The sequence below is a fragment of the Myxine glutinosa genome, chromosome 1 (assembly GCF_964187855.1).
Source record: "Myxine glutinosa chromosome 1, kmMyxGlut1.1, whole genome shotgun sequence".
Lineage (NCBI taxonomy): Eukaryota > Metazoa > Chordata > Myxini > Myxiniformes > Myxinidae > Myxine > Myxine glutinosa.
Genome location: NC_136261.1, coordinates 367,641,523 through 367,651,701, shown reverse-complemented (window position 1 = coordinate 367,651,701; position 10,179 = coordinate 367,641,523). Strand labels below are relative to the sequence as shown.

The following is a 10,179-nucleotide window of genomic DNA, read 5'->3' as shown; positions in this document are numbered from 1 at the left end:
TGCTGTGTGCAAAAAGGGTGTCGGAGTGAACTCCATTCAATGCAGAATGTGCGCCGAGAGGGTTCATCAAAAATGTAGTGGTCTGAGAGGGTCATTAACCAGTGTGGCAGCTACATTCAAGTGTAAGGTGTGCACAGAGGGAGCTGCAGATGGAGGAAATGTTGTTGGATCTTGGAGACGGCGTGAAGCTGGAAGGTGTGAAAACATTTTGCTACGTCGGAGACATGCTGAATGGAGAAGGTGGATCAGACTCGGCAACGGTTGCTAGAGTGAGATGTGCATGGAAGAAGTTTCGGGAACTGAGTGGCGCGCTGACGAGGAGGGGTGTCGTTGAAGCTGAAGGGAAAGGTGTATGCTGCATGTGTGAGAAGTGTTATGATTTATGGGAGCGAGACATGGGTAATGAACGTAGAGCATCAATGAAGGCTGGAAAGGGTGGAAATGCGAATGGTTCGGTGGATGTGCAGAGTATCATTGAGAGAGAGGAAGACAAATGATGAATTGCGAAAGATGATGGGAATAGAGCCTGTGATGGATGCTGTGAAGAGGAACAGGTTGAGATGGTTTGGTCATGTGTTGAGGAAGGATGAAAGTGACTGGTTGAGAAGAGTGATGGAAATGAATGTAGAAGGAAGTAGAGGACGGGGAAGACCGAGAAAGACTTGGCCAAAGGTGGTGGAAGAAGAAATGCGGGCAAGGGGGTAAACAAGGGGAGATGCAGAAAATGGGGCCAAATGGGGCCAAATGGAGAAGATTGTCATGGGGACCGCAAGGCTAACCCCCGCTCTAGGAGGGAAAATGGCCTGAAAATTCCTGTTGTTGTTGTTGTTTGTATTCTTCATATTCAATATATAATTTTTGGTTTCAAAAATAAAAACACCGTTTTTAAATAAAGAAAGAAAGGACATTCAATGTTTATATCAACAATTTATTTTATGTTTTTTGGTTTTTAAAAGGGCTCAAATGTAATTTAACAATGTAACAGAAACAACTGGGACAAAATCATTGCCGGTGAACAAGTTCATGGGCTTCATGCAGCACATCAAAATTAGACAAACAATTGCATTCTCAAAGATTTAGATCAATCCTAACCTTGGTAGTCGATTATTTAGAATAAAAGACAAATCAAAATACAGGATAGAGTACACAAATTATATTATTTATTTATTCAAACATCAGGGCACAAAAAAAGAAAACAGGAAATATTTATATAGTTAGGAACAACTTTACTAGTCAAGAACCTTCACTAGTTAGGAACACAAGCAGAGCAGTGGAGCATCTTATACACACACCTGCTCTTGGAAACCTTTACAAGGTGAGTACCTCCTCCGTATGCACTCTTTGATGTCGAACTAAATGCGATGGACGATGGAACGCCATTCTGCACACTGAACACTTGTGGCGTTTCTTCGCCATATGCGTTTTCTGATGTTGATACAAATTTGACAAAAACTTGAAGGACTTCTGGCATTCTGAACACTGGTAGGGTTTCTCTCCGGTGTGCAGAACTTGATGTTGAGACAGGCTTGAACAAGAGGCAAATCCCTTATCACACACAGTGCACCAGTATGGTGACTTACCCGTGTGTGTTTTTTCATGTTGGGACAAATGTGATGAAGAATTGCAGACCTTCATGCATCGTGAACATTCGAAAGACTTCTTGCTGGTGTGTATTTTTTTATGGTCAGATAGATTCGATGAATGCGTGAATAGCTTGTTGCACACAGAGCACTTGTAGGGCTTCTCTCCGGTGTGTATTCTTTTATGTTCACGTAAATGTGATGAATAGTTAAAAACCTTCTTGCAAAAAGAACACTTGTAGGTTTTCCCTCCTTCATGCATTTTTTGATGACAATATAAAGATGCCGAAGAAACAAAAGCCTTGCAGCACACATAACACTCGAAGGATTTCTTTTTGTCATGTGTTTTTTCATGTCGAGATAACGTTGATTTACAAGTAAACGCTTTTTTGCACACAGAACAAATGAAGGGTTTCTCTCCGGTGTGTATTCTTTCATGTTCACGTAAATGGGTTCCCTCATTAAACAGCTTATTGCATACAGAGCACTCGAAAGGTTTCTCCAGTTGGTCGTCATCTTCATTTGCGGAATGTATTTTTTGATGTATGGATAGATGTGAAGAAGAAGTGAATCCCTTATTACACACAGTGCACCTGTGTGATTTCCCACTTGTGTGCGGTTTTTCACCTTTTTGTAAATGCGATGAAGTGGCAAAGTCTTGGTTGCAAGCCGAAGACTTTTTCTGTTTCTTACTTTTATGGCTCTCCCGTCGCAGGATCCTTTTACACCTGCTGCAGTTGCACGGCTCTCCACACGTATTCAAATACCTGCACCCTGAATAAAAAGTAGGTGCATGAAAATCTGTAAAGCTGGGAACATGGGGGCCACCAAGGCCACCAGCAGCTGGAGGTATCCAGGTACTCTCCCACTCTCATGCATTCCCAGCTATTTTAGGCAACAAAATTTTCAACCCGTCAATATTTATAGATGTAAATTCATAAATGTCAAGGTATATGGACACTACAAGTAATAATAATAATAATAATTAGAATTGCCACTTTACAACTGCTGGCATTGATGGTCGGGTAATACAAAACTTCCCACTTTGATCGGACTTCCCACTTACAGAACTGAGGGAAGATCTACTGTAATCTATATACCCCACATGGGTTGGGTACTGTACCTTATTGTATTGTTGGAAGAGCCGCAACGCCGATGCTTTCAATATTTGATGGTCATTTTAACAATCGGTTTGTTTGTGTTTCACACAAAATGAAAAATGTAAAGGTAGAGCATGGCGATTGTGATACATATGACAGGTTCGACGATATGTTCGGCGTATAAATCAAAATGGCGGTGTGTGGAGAGTCAGCCGCCGTACGCCGTAATGACATCAGACAATCACATCACCCTGTCATGTGACCAAATCCTCACCACTGATTGGTATACATTTGAGGGGACATACATACATACATACATACATACATACATACATAGACGTACAAACACTGTTCTAGATGGCTTTGCCCTATGGGCTATGCCGTAAAAATACACGAGGGGTCCTCGGGGCCTTTGGTGGTCTTACCATTTTTTCAAAACGGGTACTTTTGCTAGTTATACTATAACAGAGAATTGCCATATTTTAAAATGGTTTGTAGATCAAGCGATAGAAAAGTAATTTGCATCAGACGTTACCAAAGCAACAATAACCCAGAGCTGGTACAGAGGCAGGTAGGGATGTCAACCGTACTGTACTCTTTTGACTGACCCTCTAACACGTCTGACTACATACACTACCGGTCATAAGTTTTAGAACACCTCAATTTTTCCAGTTTTATTGAAATTTACGCAGTTTAATGTCTCAATGTACTCTTAAATTAAGCATAGAACAAATAAACAATGAGATTAAAAAAAAAAAGAAATCATAGAATCATTTTGTTTAACAAAATTTAATTTAAATTTTGGACTCAGCAAAGTAGCCACCTTTTGCAGATATAACTGCTGAACACACTCGTGGCATTCTTTCTACAATGGAAATCAAATATTGTTTGGGAAACTCTTCCCAACACTGTAGCAGAAGTTCCCACAAATGTGTTGCACTTGTAGGTTGCTTTGCTTTCACCCTTCTGTCCAGTTCATCCCAAAACAGCACGATGGGGTTTAAGTCTGCAGACTGTGCTGGCCATTCCATGATTTGAAGCCGACCGTCTTGTTCTTTTCCTCGAAGGTAGTTTTGACATCGCCTGGAGGTGTGTTTAGGGTCATTATCTTGCTGTAGGATGAACCCCTGACCAACTAGGCATATACCAGAGGGTATTGCATGGCGCTGCAAAACGCTGTGGTATCCCTTTTGGTTCAGGGTGCCAGTCACTCTGTGCAAGTCGCCAACTCTGGATCCAGCAAAAGAGCCCCAGACCATCATGCTTCCTCCTCCATGTTTGACAATTGGTGTCACACACTGAGGAACCATCCTTTCGCCTACTCGTCAGCGTACAAAAACCTGCTTGATGAACCAAAGATTTCAAATTTTGATTCATCGATCCATAAGACCTTCTTCCAATCTTCAGTAGTCCACTGGTGGTGCTTCTGGCCCAGGCAAGCCTCTTTTCTTTCGTATTTTGCCATCTTGGCAATGGCTTTCTTACTGCTACTCGACCTGTCAAACCGGCAGCTCAAAGTCTTCTCTTCACAGTTGAAACTGACACTTGCTTATTTCGACAAGTGTTAAGCTGTGCTTGAAGCTGTTGTCCTGTGAGCCGCCTATCACGCAAGCTGTTGACTCTCAGAAACTTGACTTCTGATTCTGTTATGGCTTTGGGTCTGCCAGACCTCTTCCTGTCAGAGTTTCCTCCAGTTTCCAATATACTACTTCCTGCAGTGCAATATTGTCCAAATAATGCTTCAGAGGGTGTAATAACAGTCTGTTTCAATACTGCTTTTATACAGACAGGGGGTTTGTAATCAAGTATTCAGCAGAGGTTGGGACACCTGTAGGAATTGTTTGCATCAACTTTCAAGGCTTAATTTACTTACATTGCTGCAGAACAGCTGTACGTTGTTAACCCATTACTTGTTCCCTGAAGAATGCCTTTTTTTTACAATATAACTGTGCAATTTACATTACTTTCCCGTTTTTGCCAACCTAAACCTTTTTTTTTTTTTACCTCGAGCAGTTTACTGCTTACCTTTGTACCATTTCAGGTTATTCACTGGACATTAAACTGCGTAAATTTCAATAAAAACCGCAAAAATTGAGGTGTTCTAAAACTTTTGACCGGTGGTGTAGGTCATGAAAAACATCAGTCGTACCAACACTTACTTCTAGATCTACAGGAATAATCCTTAATTTCAGGATGCATGTTCAGATGCCCATCAACATTTGTAATAACAAAGAGATGTCCATTCATATCTTCACATTATCTCTATGAATGTAAGTGCGTGTTGATAACTGATCAATTGAATCACAGCCACCGTTCATGGAGAATGTGCACATGCCGACATACACGTTCCCCACGAACGTCTATGAGGCCAAAAAAAAAAGTTTTGGTTTCTTAACGAGCTGGGTGTCAGAGTATCTACATATCACGTCATTGCCTGCAATCTGGTCACAAATTTGACTTTGATGGGACCCGTGTCCGAGACGAGACGGCCAATAAATGACACGGCTCTTCACATGCCATGCTTCCAGTACCAGCAGAGGGTCAATTTGTCCAAAGCGGCCTGAAGGACAGGCATGATGCCTAAAGCTTTCGATATTTGATGGTCATTTTAACAATCGGTTTGTTTGCGTTTCACACTGAATGAAAAATGTAAAGGTAGCGAGCATGGCAATTGTGATATATGACAGGTCCTACGATATTTTAGGCCTGAACAGCATGTAAATCAAAAAGGTGGCACATGGAGTCAGCCGTCGTACGACGTAATGACAGCACAGACGTAATCACATCACCCCTGTCATGTGACCAGATCCTTAGCTCTAATCGGTGTATGTTTGTGAAGGACATATATACAGTACATTGTTTGAGAGTCTTGACGGCTTTGCCCTACGGGTTGTATAAAAATATGCTTTCTTACAATGTTATCATTGTTGTTGTACACCGCACCTTTCCTATGCCATCTCCAGGTGCTGCATAACGTCATTGCCAAGCACCGAAGGGGGCTCGGCAATGACGCACGCTGAAAGGGAGTACTCTGTTTTCACTCTGGTTGTTACTTGCCGGAAAAGATTCCGGCAAGTATGTTGATCGGTTGGTTTGTCTGTCTGTCTGCAGTACTACGTCTACACCGTTGCATGTAGAATCACCAAACTTCACACACATTCGTCTTGCCCTGGAATAGACTGTGCCCAATTGATGACGTCATCGGTCACGTGGTTCGGCCGCCATCTTGGAAAAACCGAAAAACTTTGCACCTCTATATCTCCGAAAGTGCTGAATATAAAAAAATTGAGACATGGCTCATTGTAAAGAACTCTCCATGGGGAATAAAATATGTTAATGATGATGTGATAGGTGCCTCCATCATGACGTCATAATTCGACAAGTACAAAACTTCATCCAATCAAGATGAAATTTCTTGAGTATCATCAAGGAATAAATTAGTTTAGAAAACAAATAATGATGACATCATCGATCACGTGGTTCGGCCGCCATATTTGTCCAAAATGGCCGATAAAAAAGTACATACCGACAAGTCCTCGGTCTGACCGATTTTTCATTTGTTTGTTTGTTTTCTTGTTTGTTTGTTTGTTTGTTTGTCCGGGTGATATCGCAGACATCCTTTGAGCTAGGAAGCTGAAATTTCAGCACAATAGTGAGCAAGTACTTTGTTTAAAAACTGTATTTTTTTTGGTTTTTTTGATTAATCAATTAATTCGTTATTTAATTATTAGTGATTAATTAAGGACTAAAACATTTCCTTTCTCTTCTGGCCATTATCTCGGGCACCTTTTTGTTGGGAAGATGATATTTGGACATGCCAATGACAGTGATTTGGCTGTAAAAGAATTTTTTGATTTATTGACTAATTAATCAATTAATTATTTAATTATTCGATTAATGGCTAAAAAAAATTTTTGTTAGCTTACAGATTCTGATGAAATGGTGGTGGTTTATGTGTTCTATTAGCGAATTGATTAATTGTTTCATTTTTTAAATGATTGTTATTTATTTATTTTCATTATTATTTATTTATTTTCATTATTATTTATTTATTTATTTATCATCTGGGCAATATCTCAGGCACCTTTTGAGCTTGGAAGCTAATATTTGGACATGACAATGACCAAGTGATTTGGCTGTGAAGGATATTTTTGATTTATTGATTAATCAATTAATTATTTAAAATATATATTAATGACTTATTTAATTAGATTTCTAAAAGATACATCTTCGGATGAAGCACTGGTGGTTTCGTAATGCTATTAGCCAATTGATTAAGAAAATATTTTATCATAATCTGACCGATTTTAATTATGCAATTCATCAATCAATTATTGTATCCCTCTCCCTCCCAATGCAGTTTCTATAAGCTGCACTGCGGTATTGCCGGGCGCCAGAGGCGCCCAGGTAATGCCGCGCTGGAGGATATTTAATTACTTGGCATGGGGGCGGTGTACTTTGAATGTATCTGTACTTGTTATTACCCTCGCCTGAGGAGAGGTTATTGCATTTGAGTCCGTTTTTTTGTCTGTTTGTCCGCACAGAATAAATATGATTTTCTCTGCAACCGTTGGTCCGATTGACAGGAAATTTTCACCATAGGAGCAACTCCACCTGTATAATTTAAATAATTATGACGTCATAGGTCACGTGGTTTTGGCCGCCATCTTGGAAAAACCGAAAAGCTTTGCACCTCCATATCTCCGAAAGCACTGAATCGAAAAAATTGAGACCGCTCATTGTAAAGAACTCTCTCTCCATGTGCAATAACATCTGTTAGTGATAATGTCATGGGTTCCTCTATTATGGTCATAATTTGACAAGTACAAAACTTCATCCGATGAAGATGAAATTTCTTGAGCATAATCTTGGAATAAATTAGTGGAGAAAAAAAAAACAACGATGTCATCGGTCACGTGGTTCGGCCGCCATATTTGTTTGAACAAAAAAGCTTTAAAAACCACTGAAAATACATCCTGGCGAAGGTTTGCAATATCTGCTCTTTCTTGTTTATTTTGTAATTGGAATGCCATGCCGTGGAAGGACATGGCACGTTTAGAAACATGGCACTTCTTCTGGAATATTTGTAATTAATTATCCTAATCAACTGAGGAGATCATGACAGTCATTTTGATGGATCACATTCCACACCAGAAAGCTCCAATAGAACGCAATAAAAAAAAAAAACATGACTGACACACGCACACAGAGCCGCACGCGCACACATAGCCGCACGAGCACACAGCCGCATGCGCACACAGAGCCGCACGCGCGCAAAGACACACGAGCGCAAAGACACACGCGCGCAAAGACACACGAGCGCAAAGACACACGCGCGCAAAGACACACGAGCGCAAAGACACACGCGCGCAAAGACACACGAGCGCAAAGACACACGCGCGCAAAGACACACGCGCGCAAAGACACACGAGCGCAAAGACACACGCGCGCAAAGACACACGAGCGCAAAGACACACGAGCGCAAAGACACACGCGCGCAAAGACACACGAGCGCAAAGACACACGCGCGCAAAGACACACGCGCGCAAAGACACACGCGCGCAAAGACACACGCGCGCAAAGACACACGCGCGCAAAGACACACGCGCGCAAAGACACACGCGCGCAAAGACACACGCGCGCAAAGACACACGCGCGCAAAGACAGACGCGCGCAAAGACAGACGCGCGCAAAGACAGACGCGCGCAAAGACAGACGCGCGCAAAGACAGACGCGCGCAAAGACAGACGCGCGCAAAGACAGACGCGCGCAAAGACAGACGCGCGCAAAGACAGACGCGCGCAAAGACAGACGCGCGCAAAGACAGACGCGCGCAAAGACAGACGCGCGCAAAGACAGACGCGCGCAAAGACAGACGCGCGCAAAGACAGACGCGCGCAAAGACAGACGCGCGCAAAGACAGACGCGCGCAAAGACAGACGCGCGCAAAGACAGACGCGCGCAAAGACAGACGCGCGCAAAGACAGACGCGCGCAAAGACAGACGCGCGCAAAGACAGACGCGCGCAAAGACACGCGCACAAAGACACACGCGCACAAAGAGACACGCGCACAAAGACACACGCGCACAAAGACACACGCACACAAAGACACACGCACACAAAGACACACGCACACAAAGACACACACACGCACACAAAGACACACACATACACAAAGACACACACGCACACAAAGACACACACATGCACACAAAGACACACACACATGCACACAAAGACACACACACATGCACACAAAGACACACACACATGCACACAAAGACACACACACGCACACACACACACACACACACAGACACTTATTCATGGCTTTCCAAGCCAAAAGTATCTCAAAAGCTGGAATATGCTGATCTCGGCATTTGAAAAGATCCATCAAAAGACTACAGTTCAAAACTACAATGCCACTCGGTTGAATGTATTATACCTCCGCCAGGCTGAACAGTTTATGGTTTCTATCCCACTGATAGGCCGGATCTGGATCCGGACCTGAACCAAAATCTAATCGGCTTGTTCTTCTCACCTAACCAACTCGCCCACCAAGCTTAGCCACAAGTCGTCCACAAATTCAAATATCATGCAAGGTATCGTTTTTGGCTCCATCTCTCAAAGGTGAAGAATCACCTTCAGAAAAAAAATATATATTTATATAAATATTGTATCCGGATCCAGGCCTTCACCAAAATCGAATCGATTAGTCCTCATCACATATGCAACCTGTCCACCAAATTTTGTCCAAATCCGTCCACAATTTTGAGGTATCCTGCTCAGACAAACAACCTGACAGGGGTGAAAACATAACCTCGGTGCATCTTCTGTGGCGGAGGTAACTCCAGCTTCAAATAAAATTGCAAGCACTTCTCACAAAACGATAATCTTTAATCTCTCGGTTCTCACCTGCCCCCTGCCAGTTTGAGAATCTGACAGTTCGCACTTTGACGACCATCCACTTTTGCATAGAATCGGAAAGAGCTGGTCTGCGGGCCATTGACGTACATGTTTAAGAGTAAATATGCCTCCGTCGACTGGCATTATGTCTTCAGGTTGTCCGTCCGACTGTCTGTCTGTCTATCAATCTGTGATATGTTTTCGTTACCGCGATAACTTGAGAACGACTGAAGGGATCTTGGTCAAACTTGGTGCAGGTATGTATGAGGTAAAGATGAACCGATTCGATTTTGGGGTCACGAGGTCAGAGGCTAAAGGTCAAAGGTCATTAGGTTATAATCCTGTTACCACGATAATTTGTCAACCAGTGATGGGATTCTGACCAAATTTGATAGTTATATAGCATGATGTAAAGATGAAGTGATTAGATTATGGGGTCAAGAGGTCAAAGTCTGTAACATGTCTGTAACTTGAGAACGGCTGAAGTGATCCAATTCAAACTCGGTACAGGTATGTATAATGATGTAAAGATTAACTAACTAGATTTTGGGGTCAAAGTTCAAAGTCCGTAATAGGTCCATAACCTGAGAAA

General features: G+C 42.3%; 1 protein-coding gene across 2 annotated transcripts in view; it reads right to left on the bottom strand.

Annotated features, from left to right (window-relative positions):
• Nucleotides 1–912: 912 nt before the first annotated feature.
• LOC137414781 (uncharacterized) overlaps nucleotides 913–10,179 on the bottom strand; it is a 53,438-nt gene continuing 44,171 nt past the window's right edge. For both annotated transcript variants that reach the window (XM_068100281.2, XM_068100286.2), the window contains one exon: nucleotides 913–2,354. In XM_068100281.2, coding sequence (XP_067956382.2) covers nucleotides 1,309–2,354 — 1,046 coding nt within the window. In that variant the 3' untranslated portion in view covers nucleotides 913–1,308. The remainder of the gene's footprint in view (nucleotides 2,355–10,179) is intronic.